The following is a 23,976-nucleotide window of genomic DNA, read 5'->3' as shown; positions in this document are numbered from 1 at the left end:
ATATTCAGGAATTAAGTATAGTATTTTATTTTTTTTTACTTCAAATTTTGTCTTTTTCTTTCTGGTTTGGACTTTTGCCCATCTTTAGACATCTTTTTAGACTCTCTGTAAGAACAACATTTAATCTCACAGTTATTTACCAATTCAGTATTTCTTACTTTAGAAGTCAATACAGCAGTTCAGATCTATCTTTTCTCATTTACGAATACTTTGCATTATTTTACAGTACATCTGTTTTATGCTTCATTGTGCCACCGTCCACCCTTACCACGGAAATGCAACTTTTTCCCAAAATGAGTAACATGTCAGAATGTGACTTCTTTTAAAAAAGTTCAAATAGCAACATATATGTTTCACCTGCAGTAACAGTATAATTTAGTAAGTATATTGAAAAAATAGTATTACAAATCTGAATATAATATAAAATAACATTCACCAACCCATTTAAGTTTAGAGTCACAAAGAGAAAATTTGAGTATAAACAGACACATAATGAAGTGTAATTAGTTTGCCCACTCAACGGTTTGCCTGTTATAATTGAAATAAAATAAAAGCTTGTGTTTCGTCATGGAATTAGACCCCAGTCCTTCTCAAATTACACATTTTACACGGTGGTAACAGGCAGTGGTCAGCTGTGAACATGTGACATCTGGATTACAGAGGCTTTAGAAAACAGATCTTTAATAGAGTGAGCTAATAGAAGAACTTTTGTGCTTGTGCATGTAGGCATTTCCTTATGCACTGTCAGTTGGAGGGCATCCTGGTGAACGTCTCTTTGGCTGACCCAGCCACTATATTTCTGTACAGTGTCGTGGTGAAAAATTCATCATCAGAAGGCTTTTTACCTAAAAATAAAGGTTATTAGGACTCGGGATAGACAGACAGAGCCTTAAAGCTTTATTGCAATAAAACAACACAAACAACAACAAGGACTCAACCCAATATGGCCAAATTGAGCTGAGCCCCGCGCATTGCAGTAATCGAAGTTTTTATAACAATTTCTTATCATTTCGACCTCGTTTAATTAGCTCATTCTGCACCTGGCTTTACTGTCTATTGTTCACTCCAGTTTCTGTTTTGCTTATTCTTGATTGGTTCTTCAACTGGGCAGATGTTCTTTATTCCATATATGGTCTTTCATGGTGTCACTTCCTTCTCTAGCCTTTCATGCTATGCTATAATGGTGGCCTAAAGCTAAGCTTTAATTAAAAAGAAATATAGTATATGCTTTCATTTAATCATTGCTTGGCATGCTTGATTTGTCTTAATTTCTACACTAAAGTTAATTTCTAATATATTCTTCTAATATTTTTGCTAATGCCTGAAATTACTAAGGTTTTCTTTCATGCTTACATTTAAAATCCGCGATAGAGTGAAGCCGCAAAAGTCAAAGCGCAAGGGATTACTGTATAACTGATTTTTTAGTTAACTATTTGCTTGATCTATCTTATTTGCTTAACATTCTGATTTATACTTAATCTAATGTTTTACTTACTTTGTCTGGCTCTTTATGTTAATTGGCTATTTTTTATGCAAATACAAAAAATTTTCCTTCTACAACAGCACCCACCACTTTAACTTCAAACTGAAGCTGAAAAACTTGAAATTGTCTTCTTTACATGAATTATAATGGTGTCCTTGTGGAATAATTTATACCACACTCACTTTACAAATCTCACTTTTCTACAGAACTGCCGGAAGTCAAACTAAACCTGGAACCACCACACACACAGATATTTGTTGGATACAGTTTTACTTTGAGATGTGCCTCTGAAGAAGGTCATTCTGCTTGGAAATACATGCGCTTAAGAGGGCAAAAAGCAGAGTCTCTATCGTCATGCTTGAGAGAGACTGAACAATGCACAATCAAAAATGCAGCACAAACTGACAGTGGAGTGTACTGGTGTGAGTCTGGACAGAAGCGCAGTAACTCCATCACCTTATTTGTGAGCGGTAAGTCGGTTATTCTAGAAATGTTTGCCTAAAATGCATGAATTAATGTGAAAAGTAATATCTGATGATACTCTGAAAATGACATACTGTATATTGTATTAGATTGACATCCCTAAATGCCATGTTTTAATTGACTTAGTTTTCTTTGATAAAATCTATTGGCCATCAGTTGTGTTACACTCTTGAAAAGTTCTGATTCCTTAATGGTATTTTACTTGGCTGTGTGGTTCCTCCTTGAACCACTGCTTGACAAAATAACAGTTAATTCTGGGAAGGGTTTCTTTGCCTATGAAGTACGAAGTTAGTTCTTTTTACTTGGAAAAGGTTCCTAATATGTTGACAAAACAGAAGCATTTAATATGTAGTATGCTACATAGCAGGAGTCAAAAACCTGACCTTAGCCTGTATGACTTTATGTAGCGAGAGTTCGTTTAAAATCAGTAACCCTTTGGTATTTCACAAATTTGTTCTCATCTGTTTTTGGTTATTTATGGAACTTCAGATATAAATATAAAAAGGTTCTTTCTGAAACTTTCATATGGATGGCTCTTTGGGAGACAAAAATGGTTCCTCTATGGCATCGCATTAAAGAACCACTTCGACGCTTTTATTTTTAAGAGTGTAAAATGTTCATATTCTACAATAGTTGCAGTTCATCTTTTTGAGCAAATATAAAAACCCTTCATATTAGGTTCTCTCTCTTGGAGCACAAAATGGTGGCCAATTATCAGAAACATAACTGCTAAATACAAACACAAAACATGCCAGGTGGTCATGGAGAACAATAAAACAAAATTGCAAAAAATCTTTATACTAAATGTTGTAGATCTAATCCTGGTCAATCATAGATATTTTAAATAATTCTTCAGAATAATGAATACATAGAAAATGTTAAGCTATACAGTTGTGGTCAAGTACAGGCTGAACTGACTTGGCTGTACACAGACACCTAGCGAGAAAGGAGCTATAGATGTAGGGAGTGAGATGCGTACGGTTTTAATGCAGAACAGCGATTTTGACAATTTTAGAACGTCGAGAGGGATGTTTGATTACATATATTAACTACTGTTTGCAAGAGTCTCTCAGAAACACACCTGCTTGGGGCAAACCATTTTATTCAGAAAATGCATACCAATTTTACTGTACTGGTTAGTGACAGTCACCCCTTGATAAGTCAGCCACCTTGCTTTCTTTCTTTCTAATTGGCACTCTAATTCAGTACTATCATAACCTGAACTGACAGACTGAAGTAAAATTACCTGGACAACTCTGATTTAAGCATTCAAACACTGGTCACATTTAAGTCAAATTGTCTGTGAGTCTGCTTATGTTTAAACTTTGTGTTTGTTATGGATGACTAACATAGAAATCCAATAACAACTCACCATTCTGGTTCAACAGCAGTGTGTCTGCCTGCGGAGAGAGTGTCAACCTCGTCGAGAGGTTTACTTAACTGAGCAGAGACATCCATGTTGTTGGTGACTCTTCCTATGAAGTCAGTAGACAGATAGGGAGAGCATGGGGGGATGATAAGGTCACAGGAAGAGGGTGTGTGGCAATCCTGATATCTCTGTAAAAGGATGAAGGCCCAAGTCTTTAGAGTCCTGGTGCTCTAAACTCCTTTTTTTATTTCAAAACATCCCAATATACATTAATAAATCATTCTTTAGGCAATTAGATTCAACAATAACCTCATTTATTTGGAATTCAAAACATCCACGCATCAAAAGAGCGACCCTACAAAGACAAAAGGCAGAAGGCGGCATGGCTCTACCTAACTTCCAGTTTTATTACTGGGCAGCAAATATACAGGCGATAAGAACCTGGACACAAATAGAAGAACATACACAGGCATGGACCGCAATAGAAGTAAAATCCTGCAGTACTTCTTTGTATTCCTTGCTCTGCTCCAATAAACACACGCTTATCGGCAATACACTAATAACCCAATTGTGCTCCACTCACTTAGAATCTGGAACCAATGTAGAAAGCATTTTAAGACGGAGAAGCTTCTATCTGTGGCACCTCTGCAAGAGAACCACCTCTTTCAACCTTCACAAACATATGCAGTTTTAATATCTGGAAAAAATTTGGAATTAACTTGCTTAGAGATCTTTATATAGACAACGTCTTTGCTTCCTATGAACAATTACATTCCAAATTTAACATTCCAGCTACACATTTCTTTCACTATCTTCAAATCAGGAACTTTGTTAAACAGAACCTTCTAGATTTTCCTCATCTTGCACCCTCATCCATGCTGGAAAAAATATTGCTCAATCTCAAGGACTTAGACTCCATCTCTGCAATATATAAAATCATTTTACAATACCTCCCTTTCAAAGATCCAAGAGGACACTGGGAAAAAGATCTCTCAATTAATATATCAGAAAAGGAGTGGAAAGTAGCAATGCAGAGAATTCACTCGAGCTCCATATGCGCAAAGCGTACAATTATACAACTTAAAATTATTTATCGAGCACATCTGTCTCGACTAAAACTCTCCAAAATGTATCCAGGGCATGATCCAACCTGTGAATGCTGCAAATTAGCTCCAGCCTCACTGGGTCACATGTTCTGGGCCTGCACCAAATTAGCATTATTCTGGACAAAAATTTTTAATTACCTCTCAGACAGCCTTGGACTCACAATCCCTCCTAACCCATTAACAGCTGTGTTTGGGGTTCTTCCAGAGGGGCTTAAAGTGGAGAAGGACAAACAAATTGTGATTGCATTCACTACACTTTTGGCACGCAGACTTATTCTGATAAACTGGAAGAATCCAAACTCTCCTCTTTCAGTCAGTGGGAAACTGATGTGTTATATTATTTGAAATTGGAAAAATCAAATACTCAGTTAGAGGATCCGTACAGACGTTTTTCAAAACATGGCAGGATCTAATCAGTAATATTTTAAAATAAGTTCATGAAGCATAGAGAATTTATTAATTTAGGTATGTTTAAAAGCTGTAAAATTTTTATGCCGTTTGGCTTGCTCTGTCTCTCAAGGGTGGGGATCGATCTGTTCTTAACTCTATTTTTCTTTTTGTAAAAACTTGATTGCTTTGTATGAAGTGCAATAAAATTAATAAAAAAAAAAAAAAAAAGAGTCCTGGTGCTTCCTGTTTTGCTACATGGTTGCGAGACATGGATGCTATCCAGTGACCTGAGATGAAGACTGGACTTTGACTTTTTGTCAAATGAGCAATTGCTCATGGTGTCCCGAATGAGGCACATTTCTTGCATTGTGAGGGAGTGTCAGTTACGGCACTATGGCCATGTGGCATGATTCCCCGAGGGCTGATCTGGCTTTCAGGATCCTCATTGTTGAGGACCCCAGCAGCTAAACCAGGCCAAGGGGACACCCACGTAACACCTGGCTGTGGTCAATAATTGATAATTTTCGGAAGGTGGTCTGTATGGGTTTTTGGGGTGGGGGGGCCAGCCAGGATCCTGAGCTGTTTCTTCGTGGGATGCATGCAGCAACACACCATAATAGTGCATGCTCCCCAACCTGACCAGACTTGTTCTGGTTCAGATCCTGCAGGCTATTTTTCGTAATCCTGCTCCTCAAAGTTTCTCAATCATTCTCAACATGAGCATTGAAGTCACCCAGTAAGACTTCCAAGTTGTTTGGTGCTTTTCCACAACCAACAGGCAGAGTTTTCCTCTTTGCTACTTACAGCCACATTGAGGCAACCCACTGGTCCACTGGAGTAAACTCCAATTGCACATCTCTCATCTGGGTGCTTGTAAGTATCCCCACACCTGTCTAAAGTATCTCTGTAGCAGAGAATCCAACATCAATCAAGATGTTTAGTTCCAAAACTCATACTATGTGAGTATTTTACTTTCCACCTCCCACAATTGCTCAGGTTCCCTCCACATCAGAGAGGTATTGTTCCAAGTTCCCAAAGTCAGTCTCTATTGTCAGGGTGTAGCCCATCTTGGTCTTTTCCGCCTACTTTCTGCCACTAAATGGAATTGCACTCGACCCTCACCCTTCATCTTGCAGATGATGAGCTCACAAGATGACTCTCCTTCAACTTGAGCCCAATCGGATTATGTGGGTTGTCCGACCACCAGACACTTGCTGGTGAACACTAATCCCAGGCCTGATTACATCGGTGGGTCCTGGTAACCCCATTCTGGGCATTGTACACTGTCTTCTAATTTGTACCCTCATGAGGATCATTGTGAACCTTTCTTTTTCTAACTTTTCAGTTCGAAATTCTTCACCAAGAGACCTTACCAGGAGCTCAAAGACATAAGTGTTCCTGATTCCAAAGCACCTTATGCTGAAAGCTAATGCTAGACCGTGCTGTTGTGTCACCTGACCTAAGGCATGATATTTTGGACAGGTGAAGACAGAGATGGGTTGTCAACTGATCACCACGAAGTTGGATGGACAGACCAGGGAAGCCTAGATAAGCAGTTAGAGTGTTCTGGGAAATTTTGCTGAGGCATCTCAGCTTTTACCTCTGAAAGAACTTCTACCATTTGCACATCGGGGACAATGAGTTCAAATGGACCCTGTTCGAGACCTCAGTTGTGGAAATGACTGCTAAAAGCTTCGGTCTTTAGGCAGTTAGGGTATCTCATGGCAAAAACTATAAAAACTTTGGTGGATACCAGAGATGAGGTGAGACCAAAGAAGGTTGCTTTATGGGAAAAGCTCTCTGGAGGATCTCCTGATTCAATGGAGAGGTACCAACAGGCTAAGCAGACTGCTACTGTAACAGGTGTCTGATCACACTTTCAGGTAATCCAACTAGACATCATCCAAATATCCGACTACGCCACCCAGTTTTATTAAGAGACTGGGAACTCCTGAAATTTACCAATGATAGCACACAGGTTTCTTTAAATTGGGCGGTGAGTAAACACACAATGAAAGACACAACAGCAATTTCAGGAAGTAACAGTAACTTCTATTACACTAGACAATAATAAGTACATGAAAAAGATAAATGAACATAAACCAAATCTAACAGTATCATGAAGAAAATTTCTTATCTTAGAAAGGAAAACCCACAGTCCACACTCTAAAAGTCCATTAAAACATGAATTGGATGATACAACCTGTAGTGGTGCAAAGTCCTGTTTGTTCTCAGTGTTACCCCAACACTTAATTGTTCAACTGTCCACGGATGCACTCTGTTCACCGGACACTCGTTTCCAAGAGAATCGTGGAATCCCTGTCGGCATCTATTCGTTGTTCCTTTTTTTCCACTCTGGGCTTCTTGTATTGCTGTGACCTAGGCACGCCTTATTTCTTGTCAGCCAGCTTGGCTCGGTCCTTCCATGCAGCTTCCCTCTCTCGCGGGGCCCACAACCGGCGTCTCCTTGTGGAGCTGTCTCTTCCTCCCTGGAAGTATTGCCGTCCTTGTGGCTCACGTCGTGCCAGCCACATACCCCTGTCAGCCTGCGAGGCCCTTTGCTCTGTCCGGGTGTCTTGGCAGCATTCTCAGTGGACCGTCCTCTTCTCTTGCCTTCTCCTGGCCAGAGCTTAAATCTCCTTCAGTCCCTGCCATTATCAGTTCTGGACAATCAGATTAAACAATGGCACATCTAAATTTCCTGGGTTTAACAAATAATGAAAACACGAGTTAACAAAATGTATTGTTACCAACCATTAATGAGTACAGATCTGCTGTTTAGAAACCAATATTGTCAAAAATGTTAATTGCCAAGTCAGGTAAATACAGAAATCCTCCAAGGCAAGACTTCAAAACGGCGACTCCTTTGCAAGACAGCTAATACTTACACAAACAATCCTGACACAATCAGTAACTGGATTATCCAGGCCCCTCCAAGGAAGCAGCAGTTCTGTTATCACACGTGGTATTGTTTGTATGGTTTGTTTGTTTGTATCTCAACCAGCCATAAACTTCAAAATGGCAACTCCTTTGCAAGACAGCAAATACTTACATCCTGCAGACAGCCATGCTACAATAGTTTGAGCAAGGGGAAAGTTTGGAGAGACAATGGAGAAGGACTATCAGATGGCCTTGAGGCTGTTCTGGGAAATTGTTTAACACCTCAGAACAGGAAGGTTTCACTTTGCCCAGACTAGATTAAGCAAGGATAGAGATGTGCTGTCTTTTTCTGGGAAAATGTATGAGTGGAGGAACATTTTGAGGAACTCCTCAGCCTGGTGGTGATGCCCTCCAATCAGGAGACAGAATCTGGCACATCCAGTGGAGAGATTCCTATCACTTTTATCGAAGTCACTAAGGTGGTAAGACTGCTGGGTTGGATGAGATCTGACCAATAGATGTTGAAAGTGCTGGACATTGTTAGGATAGCTTGGTTAACATGTCTATTTATTGTCACATGGAAGGTGAGTAAAGTGGGTAAAGTGGCAATGTGGCAAAGTAGCAATGGCAGACTGGAATGGTGGTTCCAATATTTAAGAAACATGTTTTGCAATATGTGTACAGTTTTAAGATATACATAAATGCTTGATAACACTCTTGGCCTGAAAGATGGATGCATTCTGGAAGTTTTAAGACTTTTCACATTTGGACCCATGCCTCTGTAAACCAATTTTAAACCATGAGAAAAGATATGTTTTTTTTAATTCATTAACAAAACCTTACTTTAGGGCATGAGAGCATGTGGCTAATTAATATGTAGTATGATTGTGAACAAATAATATTGACTTGAAAAATGCCAAATGTGTCTTTTAATGGCTCTTATCTTCATATTAGCAGAGATCCAAATCGCAGCCTTACAATCGTTGCAAAATTTCATACAATGCCATCCAGTACAAGAGCAGAGAATTTATTGAAATGTCAAGAAAAAACTGTCAATATGTAAGAACAATTGACTTATAGGAAATAAGTAAATAAACTGGTAGATTAGGTTTGAGAAGAGTGTCAGGAGCTTTTTCAGTTGGTTTACATCTATAGTAACAAATTGACTGCTTCATGTTGTCTTTTCTGATTGAGAAATGGACACTTTAACCAAGTTTACTCTACCAGGGACATTGTTAACATTTCTTCTTTCAGTCAAGTGAAATTAAAAATAAACTAACTTCTGAAGAAAAAGCAAATGCATTTGGTTGTTCTGACATGATTTTTTCTCTCTTTTTTCAGGTGGACATACTGTCTTGCAAGCTCCACCTCAGCCTGTTATTGAGGGAGATGCTCTAATCTTGAAATGTCGTTATTGGTGGAGTGGATATAAAGCTACTTTTTACAAGGACAATGCACTGTTCTCATCCTTAACAAATGAAGAGCCAACCATCAACAATGTATCCAAAAGGAATGAAGGGACATACAAATGCCAAATAAATGGATATAATTCTCCAGAGTTGATGGTATCAGTGAGACGTGAGTTTTGTTTAATTTCAGGCATAAATGCATATTTTTCTATACACTGTTCCTATAATTTATCTATATTCATTTCAAAATATGGCCTTCCCCAGATGCTGTATCCACACCCAACTTAATTACTGTCTTCCACTACTAAATTAGATAGGGGACTAGAACCTCGGATTGAGTAGGGGTTTCAGAAAGAGTTAACGGTTTGTCTTTTGTTTTGTTTCTTTGGCTCCCATCCAGCTGGCAACCTTATCAGGTAGCAAAGTAGTGAACTGAGTTAAGGAATCAAGTACTTGTAGGCAAAAAATAAAGACCAGGATTTGAAAAATCCTTTTAGGAACATGCAGAATTAAGGTGCCATGGTTTGGCATGCAATAGTATTTTTTTTCGACTGCTCCTTGCTTCTTTTTAATTTATGTTTAGGGATTTGCAGACCAAGAAATCATGGTTATATCCTCAATAGTCCCAAAGTACGTAAGTTATGGACAGTTCCAGAAATGCCCACTAGAAGGGGAAACACTATCAAAAAACCCCATCTAGTAACACAGAGGGCCACATAGAATCCTTATAAATAAAACATTTATTAATGCAAAAATTGTACTGTAACAAGAAGCTATGTGTAGCAGAAATTGCAAAAAGGAATTTCCTGAAAAGGCAAAGGCTTTACAAGGCAAACATGTCCCAATACCGTAATCCAATAGCAAAGTCAATAATCAAAGGAAAGAGGTCACAAATCCTGTAATACAAAAAGCAAAAGTAAATCTCCCCACTCCCAAGCCCATGTGAATGAACAACAAGGAACCGTACGTTTCCCCTGCCTTTAAAAGTCTAAGGCCTTACCCTTGTGGTGATAAACGGGTGGTCCAGCGCCCTGGGGGACCACCCCCAAAACAAACAGAACATGATATAGGCAAAGAGAAGTACATAGAATAACACAAATTTAACACAAATAAAAGTAATACAAACAAATGAATCAAAAATGAACAAAGAAGACATAAAACAAGGATTTGAACCCCAGGCAAAAAGGAACCCTGGCTGAAATGTGACAATCATCTGGTTTTATTTTAATTTTCACTTCAAGTAGTTTTTTAATGATGTTGAAAATACAGAAAATTCTAATGTGACGTTATGTTGTTTGTCTTGTCATTTGGAGAGTTTGTTGTTGACAGTTTCCATGATACTGTTATGTAAGGTTAGTCGGAAGTGAGTTGCATGTGACACCAGCAAGTCAGAGTTGTAAAGGTCATTTCCTGGTTATCCAAGACTGTGGATAAGCCCTAAAAATCTTAGCGCTTTCTTCTCAATTTATAATTTTGCATTCCTATGTTACTATCTTGTTTTTTGTTGTTGCCTGCCTTGCAGTTTGGCTCTGGTTAGCCTACATGTGACTTTTTCTGTGTTTTGAGTATTACCTAATGTGTCCTGAAAAAAAAGATTTTTGGTCTCGATTGCCTGCTTATGGCCTTGGCTTGCCTTTCATTGTCTGATTTACCTCTCTATTCTAATGCCGATTAAAATCTGCTGCCCCATATGTGCAGTTCCCACATTGGGAACAGGTAAGGTGGAGGAGATAATTAGAAAATATGACTGGATAACCAAAAATGCAATGCCAAATCCAATTCAGAAATCACAGCAAGGAGTCCTAAATATATCTTGGTGTCTTGCACTGTCTAAATTGCTAAGCAATTATTATTATTATAACTAAGCTGATTATTAAAGTTTTATACAAAGCTTGGACATTAAGAATAGGACTGTTTTAAATATCTTTTAACACATTTTCCAATAAATACATTAACTCTTTGAGGGCTGAATATTTTTTCAGTTTTCTGAAAAGCACACAAACCAATGGTTTCACCCATAAATCAACATAAAACGTCTGATGCTACGTGCTGTGGCTGGAGTGCGGGGGCAACTCGATAGCCAGCAGGAAAGCATGGTGGGCCGGCTGCCTGGTTGTCTTCGCACAGCAGGTAGGCGGTGGCAGCAGTTGCAGTGTGACGCTATATGATTTGTACCTCATGTCATCATAAGTGGTGGTCCTCCCAGGCGAACGCTGCTGTAGGCATATCAGCTGCACGAATATGTTCAGGAACCCCGATCTACTGGGGACCAATCAGCCGATGGTGGTCCCTCACTTTTGTTTTTGACCACCATCTCCTGATCACTTGCATCAAATTCCAAGTCCAACAAGTCAGAGTCCGGTTCAGTGATAATATGTAAAACATCCATGGAGTATTTTAATTTGCACTTTGGCTTTAGTCTCTCACCAGATGTCAGTGTCATAGTGTCAGAGAGTTCAACTAAAAGGTAAGGGCGAGTTTTGTTGCAGTTTACAGATGATTACCGTCCTCTTCCCCTGAATTTCGACAAAAGTTGACATCAGCCCTGAAAGAGTTAAAGAAAGTGGGGACAATACAAGAATAATGAAGCTTGACAGAGGAAATTAAATGAGTGGCCACAGTGATAATGCTGTTGGTAATGAAAAAAAAATCCAATGGTGAAGACACTCGGCATGTAAGGAATGAAGAACAGAGTCTCCACTCCTCTCTTCTTTTAATTCTACAAGTGTCAAACAAAATTCATAACAGGCAGATGTTATTCCCTTTTATCCCCCTGTCTCGCTGTAGGGTTGACTGCAGTTTGTCATGTATGTTGTTTTCTGTAGGTGTTTGTTTGGCTGTGTGAGCTGTGAATGTGTTTTTTTTTTTGTTAGTAACTGCTATCCAGTTCCATTCAGTCATCCGGGTGGAATTCAAGCGGCTATTTTATTTTGGTCTGTTTATTCACGAGTGTAGCAGTTTCAGGCTTGTTTTAGGCTCCCCTTTTCCGGGGTGTCTATTTCAACTTTAATTTCATCTTTAAATTCACAGTCACAGGTGCAGAGCGAAAACAACTGACAACAACTTAACCGTCTGATCTTGACTGCACAGTGCAGTGTTTGACACCGAACTGGCAGCAACCACATCTCATAGAGCCAGTCAGTCTCTAATGCCCATGACAGTGGATCTTGGACCACTCAGCAAGGAGCCTGTCAGCCTACTGGTGTCTGACTCCTTTTTATTTATTTGTGCAGCTAGCCATGATTCCGCTTTGAGATTAATGTGTACTGTCTGCATCACCTTTCTGAAATCATTACAGAAACCTTTTTGTATGTTCAGTATGAACCTTCGCTTCTCCTTGGCCTTGAGTTTAGTTTTTCACATATTGTGTATAATTTTGGGTGTGTCCCCTAAGTCTTTGACACAGTGTTGTAAGAGCCATTTCCTAGTTACATAAGATACATAATTGTTTTACTAAATGTTAGTGCATAATCTATGGGAGGTTCCTATAACCCCATCCATCCAGCCATCCATTACCCTAACCCGCTATATCCTAACTACAGGGTCACAGGGGTCTGCTGGAGCCAATCCCAGCCAACACAGGACGCAAGGCAGGAAACAAACCCCCGGCAGGGCGCCAGCCCACCGCAGTATAACCCCTGTAAGTTGAATTGAATTGGTATATTCTAGCTATTTCTAGCTTCTCTGACTGAACATTATTGTCAGTTAGTGATCAGCCTTGCCATGTGTAAGGCGTAGAGGACAACATGGTTTTAAACTGTTCCTTGTGTGCGTGTTTTGGGTGCCAAGTAACATGAAAGACAAAGCACTTAATTGTATGTGCTGTGCTGTGCTGTACATTTGAAGCGTACAGAAGTAGAAGTTGAGAAACTTTTAAGTATAGAAACAAGAAAAGCTAAGTTTAGAGAAGATACATTTTTTCTTTTTTTTGCCTTTTATTCTACATGTGTAACAACTTTTTTCTTTATTCTTGTGTGGATTGTTTGATTTGAATTTTCACTAAATATTTTATAACAAACTTTTGGAATGACAGACTTCTTTCAGGATGCGTTTTACCCATGCTAGAACTCGCCTTACACTCCTGTGGCTACAAGTGTTGTACTATCATTACAAATCTGAAGGGACCAAAGTGTCCATTCAATTTTACTACAAGGAAACTTATACAATGCATCTAAAGTTCTGACAAGACAAACTGGCTTGCAGACAATGCATGTTATTAATCAAATTATTGTTCTGCCAGCACTGATTCTTTATCAAAAGTTACAACAATACCCTGCAAGAAACAATCACCCTTAAAGTTTAAAATTTACTGTGAATCCATAAAAGCCTGATGACGTCATTGATATCTTTGTGAATCCTTGCCTGCCGACTGCACCACCATGAAACACCACATTGCAAGCACCAAATCACTTAGTGTTGTGTCAAAGTACATAAAAAGATCATACATATCACATTTTAGGGACTTATTTCAAATCAACTTATTTAATCATCAGTCTCTTACCGCTGCATATTCTTTATTTTTCAGGCCTCTTCTCCAGATTGTCTTTAAAAGCATCCCCTGCACTCAAAGTGCAAGTGGGTCAGATTTTAAACTTGACTTGTGAGGCTTTAGTGAATAAAAAGGAGAGAGTGAAGCTGATGTATACATTCATGAAAGACAACGTGACTGTAACAAACAGTGACTCAGCTGTCCACAGCATAATGACTGCTAACCGGAGCCACACTGGAGCCTATCGGTGTATTGTACGGTCAGTCACAGGAGTGACGAAGGAGAGTGAATCAATTATCATCGTCGTAGAAGGTAAGAGGAATTTTATACTTACATGTAGACACCTCTAAAATTGACAAGCATAATATTCTATTCTAACAAATATTTTCCTTTCCAACTTTTGAGCTAATGTCAGTCTTGACTCACATTATGATTTGAGCGATTGAAACACTAGAAAGTCTGTTCATAACTTCTTAAGATTTACCTTGGAACCAATTTCAGCTCACTCATATTTTGAAGGTTAAATAAATTTTCCGCTGTGATGAAATGTTTCATCACAGGCACCCACTGTATTTCCAGAAACACTTGCAAAAAACAACAAAGCTGGTGATTTCTTTGACACACAACACTCGAACAGTAAATTATAAGTAGAATACTGAAAAGAACTAATTTCTAAAAAATAATTAAGCACTAGGGGGCTTTGCCCCCTGCTCCCTTTGCTTGCCAACCCCCCTGCCTGTGCTGCGCGGCAGCAACTTTGCGTCTCTGCCGCTCGCGTATGTGGATTTCACTTTCACCAAACAACAAAACTTTTAATTCTCATGGATAGGCCTCTTCATTGGGAAGAAACACTACTTTTCCCTGATGACAACACGAAAACACGAATTAGACGATCTACAAATCTCCGACTTAAAGTTTAAAGCCAAACAATGTCTACATACTTCTGTCATATCACCTACTGTATGTCCATATATCCTATCTCTTTTCGCTTTGATCTTTTCGTCAATATCGCATTGAATTTTGATTCCGTGTTTGGAATTACATCGTGATGACGCAACGTATAACTGCCCGGGAATTAATATCTTTTTTTTCTCTCTACACAAACTCTGTCTGACAATAGTATTCACACAAATCAGAAATAATTGAACCATGTGCTGGCGGCGGGTGGTAGCACTGCTGCCTCGCAGTTAGGAGACCTGGGTTCGCTTCCATTTGGCCAGTCCAGTCTTTTTGCAGCCGGAACTGATCCTTACTTAGTAAGTGGGTTTCCTGTAAAAATACTATTTTAGCATTTAGACCTGTTAGGTGAGAAAGTACTTTCTTTCTCTTTAATTTGTGATTCAGGCCTTTAACATTCCAGCTTACGAAGTTAACTGTCCCATCATGGAGACACTGATTCTGAGTTTTTGGTGTCATATTATAGTCTTAACTGGAAGTGAAATAGTTTAGGTCTTAATTTCCTATTCCCCCAAGAGTTGTTGCCATGCAGCTTATTATTACGTTGATAGTTATAATTATAAAGATTGAGATGATAGATTAGATATAGATCAAGCCTGCTCTCTCTCTCTTCCCCCCACCCTCCCTTTTTGCCTCCCCAGGTGAGGCTAAAACCCACTTCATGCAGTCCCAGTCCTCTGACATACCCAGAGACAGAGCACGTCCAAAGCACATCAAGCCCCCATGCAGTGGCGCTTTAAGGTTAAAAGATAGAGATATCTGTTACCAATATAGTCTTTAAAAGAGGAAAAGAAAAAAAAAAAAGAAAAGAATTTTGCATTTAATATATATATATATATATATATATATACACATATATATATATATACATATATATACATATATATACATATAATCTTCATCAATTTTAGTGCATTAAGATGATATCCCCAGATAATAAACCCAGGTGATGGTGTTAAAGATGTGTCCAAAACAAGCATAACAAGTCTTAATGCAGTAATAGCAATAACAGCAAACCAAGGGTATGATATTGAACAGTCTCATTTAGGGTACACATGAAATAATTAGAAAAGAAAAAGAGGAGGAAAACGTAATTAAGCACAATAAAACATAAACATTTAGCCCTAGTAATACTAAGTAAAGATAAGTAATAAGTAAGTAATAATAATATAAGAATATGAGAATATATGCTGATAAAAAACCCGTATTTTAAAAACAAATAGATCAGACAGTAGATTATTAATCCTAGCTTTATCATTTACCGCCATGACTCACAATTATGTATCAGAATAGTCCCGGGATCAGCTTTCTTAACTCATTTTCTGCCTCCTCCTTGCTAGCGAAAACATAGAAATGACCCTGCCATTCCACTTTCAGTTTTGCGGATACAGGAGGCCGTATTTGACATTGGCTTGCCGTAGCGCTGTTTAATATTATAGAAGGCGGCGCGTTTGATAGCTGTTGCTGGAGAGAAGTCAGGGAAGACGCGAATGTGGCAATCTTCATATATAATATCTTCCTTTTTTTTCCTGAGGAGTTCCATCACCTCTAACTTAAATGATAATCGTTCAAAACGAACTATAAAAGATCTTGGTCGGGGTCTGACGGTGTTTGATCAGCGCTGTAAGCCACTGCTATCTCAGATTCTGCTTTAAAGTCGCCCCGATTATTTTAGAAAAAAGTTCAGTTGCGAATTTCACCGGGTTTAAACTTTCTCGATTCTCCGGCAGGCCTTCAATTCTGACATTATACCTTCTATTCCCATCTTCTAAAGCAGCCAGTCTGTCTCCAAGTTTTTCTCCGAGTTTTTTACATTCCGAACTGACATTTACTGCTCTTTCCTCCCTGCGTGGAGTTTGCATGCTCTCTCTCTGTCTGCGTGGGATTCCTCCGGGCACTCCAGTTTCCTCCTACAGACCAAAGACATGCAGGTTAGGTGGATTGGCAATTCTAAATTGGCCCTAGTGTGTGCTTGGTGTGTTTGTGTGTGTCCTGCTGTGGGTTGGCACCCTGCCCGGGATTGGTTCCTGCCTTGTGCCCTGTGTTGGCTGGGGTTGGCTCCAGCAGACCCCCGTGACCCTGTGTTCGGATTCAGCGGGTTGGATAATGGATGGATGGATGAACCATGTGCATGGTTGTAAATGTTTTAGATGTGGGTAGGACTTTTCCAAATCTCTTTGCATAAAGTCTTGTCTCGCAGTGGTTGAAATTTTCTTTTGTGTGATTTCACTTTCACCAAACAACAAATCTTTTCATTCTCGTGGATACGCCTCCTCATTGGGAAGAAACACTACTTTTCCCTGATGGCAACATGAATTAGACGATCTACAAGTCTCAGACTTAAACTTTAAATCCAAACAATAACTACATACTTCTGTCATATTACCTATGTCCATATATTCAATCTCTTTTCGCTGTTTCGTTATTTCACTGAGTAATAATTTCCATTTGTTAGCACTAATGCGATCTTTACTATCATTTTTTGAGACATTCAAATTTTTGTACTTCCATAATCCCCAACCTGCTCTGCATGTGTATCACGCCAATGTTTTTAAATTCTTTACGACATTCTACTTTGTCATCTACTCTTTGTCTTTTATTTCCGGCCCCAGGCGTGGTTAAATCTCTTGGCACAAAGTCTCGTCTCGCGGGACATGAAAGTGTCTTTCTGAGAAAGTCACGTCTCGTCTCTCTTCCCAAGACTTTTTTATTTCAATAGACAGATAACAATGCAAAAAAAACCATAACTATTGATAAATGATTTATTGCTGTGGTTTGTACACACACACACATAAGCTGATATACAGTGAAAAGGGTGGGGACAGCTGAGAAAAGCACTTACTGATCAGGTGGGATGACTGCTGCAGTCTTAAGCACTTACAGTTGTGCAGGAGTGAAGTTGGCTGCATGAGCGGCAGGGAGATTACTTTATAGAGCATTTATAGGCACCCTACAGGACAAACAGGAATGCCACAATTACCAGCAGTCCAGCATTTTCTGCAGTTGGTAGGTAAACAAGGAGAGATGTGTGGGGGAGAGCTGGGAAACTGATATCCTGGATCTGAGGTTTGGGAGAAACTGTCCAGCTGGAGGGAGTTAGGAAAGACTGCATTATGCAAAGAGGTGAGAACCAATTTGGACTAAATTTAGGATGAACACTTCCAAACTTAAAATATAGGCTATATGGTGTAATGGTGTATCAGGAAAAGGGGCTGTAGTGAGGGAGGAGGGGAAAACCCCACAACCAGCGCGAGCACAAGGACTACAGTTCCCATCAGGCAGCAATGAGAGAACACTGGTATCAGCACACAAAAAGATGTTTGCTGGCCAAAGTGAGATGTCATCTAAGACCACAGGCATTGTGTTGTCTTCTCAACTAATTTAGATAACAAGTTTAATGTCTTGCTGAATTACAGCTTTTTTTAAAATTACTTCATTAGGCTGACAACTTTCACTAAGGCGACTTACAACATTTAAGATAAAATTAGCTACATTTTCTTTTGTTCTTCTGGGAATCACTTCCAGGCCTTGACAGTGTCAAGGGACCCCCACAGGGCTTCACTTCCAGACTCCCTAGCACCCTTGCAAGTGTCCCGACTGAGTTCTTCTACCAGGACCACTGCCATCTAGTGCATGGGGGAATGGAACCAATCTCACATCCCGGCTTCCTCTGGTCCATCATTATTTTATACCGACTGGGCACAGAGTTATCTTTCCGCCCAGCTGGCCAGACCGTCCATCGTTCCTATCGGGCATCCATTCCAAATAATAACCCGTGATCCTCCCTGGTCGGATGGTCATTGTTGTCCCTCAATAGGTTTTGTCTTGTATGTCATTTTGTCTCATCATGGGTTGTGCTTAGCCATATAGAATTTCCAAAAGACAATTTTTCACTATTTTTAAGCCCTTATCTGAGAAATTTGCCGGTTAAAAAGTGGTTTACAATGTTTCCAAACCCTTAAAGAGCAATGTTGCTTTCTTTCAACCCCCCAATAATTATTCTAAAACTCCAAAACACACTTTTCAATGTGTTTCATTGTTGCAAAATCACATGTACAACAAAACTCTGGAAACCCTTGACACCAGCATCCACTAACAGGCCTTTGCCTTCCATCCATTCTCATTACACTAACAAATCAGTGGCTGGTATTTGCAGAGTTTCCTCTCAAATGACTCCTCTATACGGACCATCAGCACCAGTATAATGATGGTCCTACCTGTGTAACTATTTTGGCACAAATGAACATTACTAGTTTGACTTTCTTGAGACATTTCTGTTGCAGTCTGGTTTCTTTCCAAATTGTTCCTGACCTTATCCAATGCGCTATAAACGTTCATTCCTTTTCTTATTAGGGCTTTTCAATGTGCAGAATCTATACTTATTACTGTCATTTTGTTTGAAATAATATTTAATAATGTAATAATTTTGTATTGTTTTTCTATGCCATATTTATTATTAGTATCACCATTTTGTGACTATTTGTTTGCAGTTGCCATGGCATGGTTAACCAAAGATGACAAGATTTATAGATAAAACACTGTTTTGGTGTGCAGGTTGCTCTGTGTTTTGAATTGCATTTAAAGTTTGTGCTTTAAGCTTTAATCTATGATTTTTGTAGTCCATCTAGTCCATCCCCAATTAAGACATCACTTGCATCTCGCAGGCACATATCTTCTGACTACCAACTACCCTCATCCCAAGTCACAGCAACCTTTGAGATATTCTGTGTTATCATAAAAGGTTTACACTGTTTCTGCAAATTGTGAGCTTGAATTATAATACTGTAAGGCATTTTAAACTATAATATTTGTAAGTTTCCTTCCTCTGTTCCCAGGTTCCAGTATGATGATTATTATGGTTGCTGTTTTCTGCTCAGTATTTTTTATACTCCTGGTCATTTTAATTGTTACATTTTATCACATTTCCAAGAAAAAAGGTAAGCAAAATTCACAAAATATTGTCCATATTGTAAAATTCCTAAATGGGAAAGTACAGATATTCTTGCTATTAAAAAAATAAGGAAAGTTATTGATTGTGTAATGAATAGTGATAAATCTTACCTGGTTAGAATCTGTGAAAATAAAAGTAAGAGAAGCACTGATTCATAATGCTGACCTGACTGTCCTAAGTTCAATTTTAGACATATTTGATTAAGTACAAGTCTGAGCATTCACGTCACTTACAGATCTTGGTTGGGGGGCCTTGTGTAAAGACCTGCAGGTGGGGTTTGCTAAATCACCCAGGTGCTTGACAAGTAACATACGATGATCTGCTATTTTATCGAAAGTTACTTTCTGCCATACATCTGTTGTTGAGACAAGAGCTTAGTAACACTGTAATATTGATCAAGATAGCAGATAGCAAAGTTATAATAATAATAATAATAATAATAATTTACATTTATGTAGTGCTTTTCTCACTACTCAAAGCGCTATCACACAAGGATGACCCAAACCCATGATCACCTTACTGCGAGGCAGCAGCGCTGCCACTGCGCCACCTAAATAGTGGAAGGATAGGCTCATCTTGAGCAACAGCTGACAGTTTCAGTATAATCTATTTCTAATAGACAAATTGTTTAAAAGATAATGCTCTTATAAATATTTAATTATTTTAAAGATCAGTATTGATAGTAGTACAATGAGGAGAGCAGGAGTCTATAAAGTACTGACATGTCATATTAATTCCTGCCTTTTTTTAGGTTTGCTGTGTTTTCAAGATAAAACAAGGTAAGTCAGAGTGGTGAAGTACTTTTTAATGACATGATTATCATAATAAAAAGTCAAAAACAATGCTTTGTCAGTCTTTGCAAGAGAGCGATGCTTGATGAGAAGAGTATTTGCTTACAATTGTTGAACCATGTTTATTACTTTAGGTTACATTATTTACTGATAAAGAAATTAATAGTACTAGAAAGATAGCAGCCTCCAAACTTACCTCTAGGGTGGACACTTCATGTATAAGAACAAGAGTATAGAAGGCTCGCCGCACATTTCCCAAACCTACTTAATCCAATTTTAGCCAAAGTCCATCTTGGTGCCATGAAGAAGAAATGAGCTCCAGTCCATCACTGGAAAATATTCATTCATAGTCACCAATCTAATTTAACATGCATAGACATCCAATGTAATTATTAATCTGTCTATTTACATTCAAATATGTGGATATTTATTTATTTAGCTTAAATGCTAGTCATTACTTGAGGGACTACTCATCCATCATTGTAGCATCTGTGTCATTATTTATCAAATGCCTCAGAGTAGGAAAACAGTCCTATCTGGCTCAACATTCTCAGAGTGATGAAAATTCGGTCCTACTCTTAGGACTAGGAGTAAAGGCATTTTATCAATTTTAAGCTTCACCAGGATTTAGGAGAGCTCATGAGCTGTTCTGACTAGGCAAGAGCGTTAATACAGAGATCAACACGCACATCCCGAGAAAGGCAGACTATTTTGGAAACACTGCTCAACAATAAACAAATTACAAAGATATTGAATTGACAGAGATGGAGTTATATTTGTAACAAACCGTGTGCATTATCTGATTGCTCCATCTATTCAGAGAAGCCATGCGCTGTCAGCCAAAAATCAAAGTGTTGTTAATGTTACGTTTAAAATGCAGTTTTGCAATAGTGATGAATTTTGTATTTCACAGTCAACCCTTTCTCTTATTTTGCACCAAACTTTCAACATCCTTACAACATGTGCTATAATACAACAGTTCAAACATTTCTGTACCACTCCACGTGAGGCAATGTTAAAGCAAGCTGCATTCGTGCAAATCGGCACACACATAACAATCATTGCCCCCACTGTGGATGAACACACATATGTGAATCACAAGTGATATCACAGTATCAACACACAGGTGGTCAAGGGTGCCAAGTGTATTGTAGGAGCCAGCATATTACCACGAAGATCAGCTGGACTGGATGAGTGATCAACAGGGGAACGCTGAGCTCTGCATTCCACTTCTTCATCCTGGCGTTGTGTCCCGCTTGATCGCAGGGTCCGCTCTCTTGCAACATCGTCTCCATTTGGCTCGGTCTAAAGCGTCTTCTGGGGTGACATTGGCGATTTTCATGTCTTCGCTGATCCGGTCCATCCACCGCTTCTTTGGTCTTCCTCGTGGTCGTCGTCCTGCGGGGTCGAGCCGCATTGCCGTTCGCGCCACCGAGTTCTGGTCACTTCGGGTGACATGCCCGTACCACCGCAGCCTTGCCTCTCGCATCTTTTCTACAATTGGCGCTATGCCCATTCGCCGGATGTCGCGTTCATGATACAGTCCCATCTTGTTAGGCCCAGGCTCCAGCGAAGCATACGCATCTCCATGGTGCTTAGGGCTTGTTCGTGCTTCGCAGAGGCTGGCCAGCACTCTGATCCATATAGGGCAACTGGGCGGACCACTGATTTGTAGATTTTTGACTTCAGGCTGTCCGGCATGCGGCGGTCGCAGAGCACGCCAGTGACTTGGCGCCACTTGGCCCATGCGGCGTTGATTCTTGCGCGGACGTCGGGTGACAGGTCACCGTCGTGGCTGATGACAGCGCCAAGGTACTTGAATTCGGTAGTCTTTTCAGGTCTTCCTCCCCGATCTTGATGGTACCATCGGTTTGCAGGCCACATTCCATGTATTCGGTCTTTTTAATATTCAACTTCATGCCGTTGGTGTCTAACCGGTCCTTCCACCGTTGGGCCTGTTGCTGTAGGGCTTCGCGTGTCTCGTCCGAGAGGAAGACGTCGTCCGCATACAGCAGCGTCCATGGGTGGGGGGTCTGGAGGTCCGCCGTTGCTGTGTCCATACACAAAATGAACAGGAGCGGCGATAGCGCTGATCCCTGGTGCACCCACATTGATGGCGAAGGGCGGTGATGTTCCCACTGGGCACCTGACCATGCTGGTGACATTGCGGTACAGGAGCTTGACCCAGCTGACGTATGCTTCTGGTACACCGTGCGCTCGTAACGCATGCCAGATGAGGTCATGAGGCACTCTATCAAACGCTTTCTCCAGGTCCAGGAAGGCCATATGGACACCTTTGTTCTTTTCTCGATGTTTCTCCAGTAGAAGGCGGGCGGCATGGATTGCATCGGTTGTTCCACAGCCTTTGACAAAGCCGCATTGATTTGGCGTGATGGTGACGATATGGAGGCGGGCGTCCAAGATCCGCTCGAATATCTTCATTGTGTGGCATAGGAGGCGGATTGGGCGATAGTTGGAGCACTCGGCCACGTCGCCTTTGCCTTTCCAAATGGGCACTGTTATGCTGGTGGTCCAGGCCTTGGGGAACTTCGCCTCCTCTGACGATTTGGTTGAAGAGATCGCATAGCGTCGCGGCTCCACGCTTGCCCAAGCAGCTTCCACACTTCAGCAGGAATGTCATCAGGTCCGGTCGCCTTCCGTTCTTCATCTTCTTGACAGCAGTTGTGACTTCTGCGATGGTAATTGGCGGGACGGGGCCAGAGACGGGGTCGGCACTGCTGATCGGCGGGTGTGGGAATTCTTCATTGCTCACTCTGGAGTAGTAATCGCTCCAACGCTGGAGGATGGCGGGGGTCCGTAAGACTAGGTGTTGGTCGTCCTTGATATGCTTGACCTGGCCGATATCCTGGGTCGAACGATGGCGCATATTGGCAAGGCGATAGATCTTGTTCGCCCCTCCAGGCGTGTCCAACTCCTCGTAGAGCTTGCTATAGTGAGCCGCTTTCGCTTTTGCGACAGCACTCTTCGCCATCAACTTGGATGTTCTGTATTGTTGGTAGTCTTCATCGTCTCTGGACTGGAGCCACTTCTTCAGGGCTTTCTTCTTCGCTTTGATAGGTTCTTGCACTTCTTCGTTCCACCACCATGTTTGTTTATCGATGAATTTTCTTCCCGGTTTCGTCCGTCCAAGGGTTGCGGACGCAGCTTCGGAGATCTGGCTGGAGATGGCATCCCAGGTGTCCGCTACTGGCTGGTCAGGGTCCACGTCCATGCGGGCGAGCTCTTTTGTAAGCTCTTGCTTCCACTCGCCGAGTCTCCACCATTTGATCTTTTCGGCGGTTGTTGTTCGTACCATTCGGCGCTGGCCAAGGTCTAGGTGTAGGTCCATGACTAGCAGCCGGTGTTGGGGGGCGGCGTTTGTTGATGGGATCACTTTTACGCCACGGACCAAGTTGAAGTGACACCTCGAAAGAGCCAGTAGTCGATCTGGGTGTCTCGCCGCCGCTGGAGTATGTTATCTGATGCATTTGCTTCTTTTGAAGAAAGTGTTGACTATGGCGAAATCATGGGCCTCTGCGCAGTCCAGCGCTCGTGTGCCATCGTCGTTACGGGCTCCTCGTCCTTGGCCCCCATGGACCCGTTCGTATCCGGTTCGCTCTTGACCCACGTGGCCGTTGAGGTCGCCACCGACAGCTACGTGTTCTTCG

The 23,976-nt window shown here is 40.5% G+C and overlaps 2 protein-coding genes across 2 annotated transcripts in view; both read left to right on the top strand.

Moving 5' to 3' along the window:
- LOC120518417 (Fc receptor-like protein 5) overlaps window positions 1-111 on the top strand; it is a 41,075-nt gene extending 40,964 nt beyond the window's left edge. The window contains exon 10 of the mRNA XM_039741200.1: window positions 89-111. Within this exon, the coding sequence (XP_039597134.1) occupies window positions 89-111 (23 nt within the window). The remainder of the gene's footprint in view (window positions 1-88) is intronic.
- Window positions 112-1,694: 1,583 nt separating this feature from the next.
- Window positions 1,695-23,976, top strand: part of LOC120518927 (Fc receptor-like A) — a 38,503-nt gene continuing 16,221 nt past the window's right edge. The window contains exons 1-5 of the mRNA XM_039741951.1: window positions 1,695-1,953; window positions 9,053-9,289; window positions 13,646-13,921; window positions 19,402-19,503; window positions 20,269-20,296. Coding sequence (XP_039597885.1) covers window positions 1,800-1,953; window positions 9,053-9,289; window positions 13,646-13,921; window positions 19,402-19,503; window positions 20,269-20,296 — 797 coding nt within the window. The 5' untranslated portion in view covers window positions 1,695-1,799. The remainder of the gene's footprint in view (window positions 1,954-9,052; window positions 9,290-13,645; window positions 13,922-19,401; window positions 19,504-20,268; window positions 20,297-23,976) is intronic.

This window comes from Polypterus senegalus, chromosome 18 (genome assembly GCF_016835505.1).
Source record: "Polypterus senegalus isolate Bchr_013 chromosome 18, ASM1683550v1, whole genome shotgun sequence".
Lineage (NCBI taxonomy): Eukaryota > Metazoa > Chordata > Cladistia > Polypteriformes > Polypteridae > Polypterus > Polypterus senegalus.
This window is presented reverse-complemented; position numbering and strand designations above follow the sequence as displayed.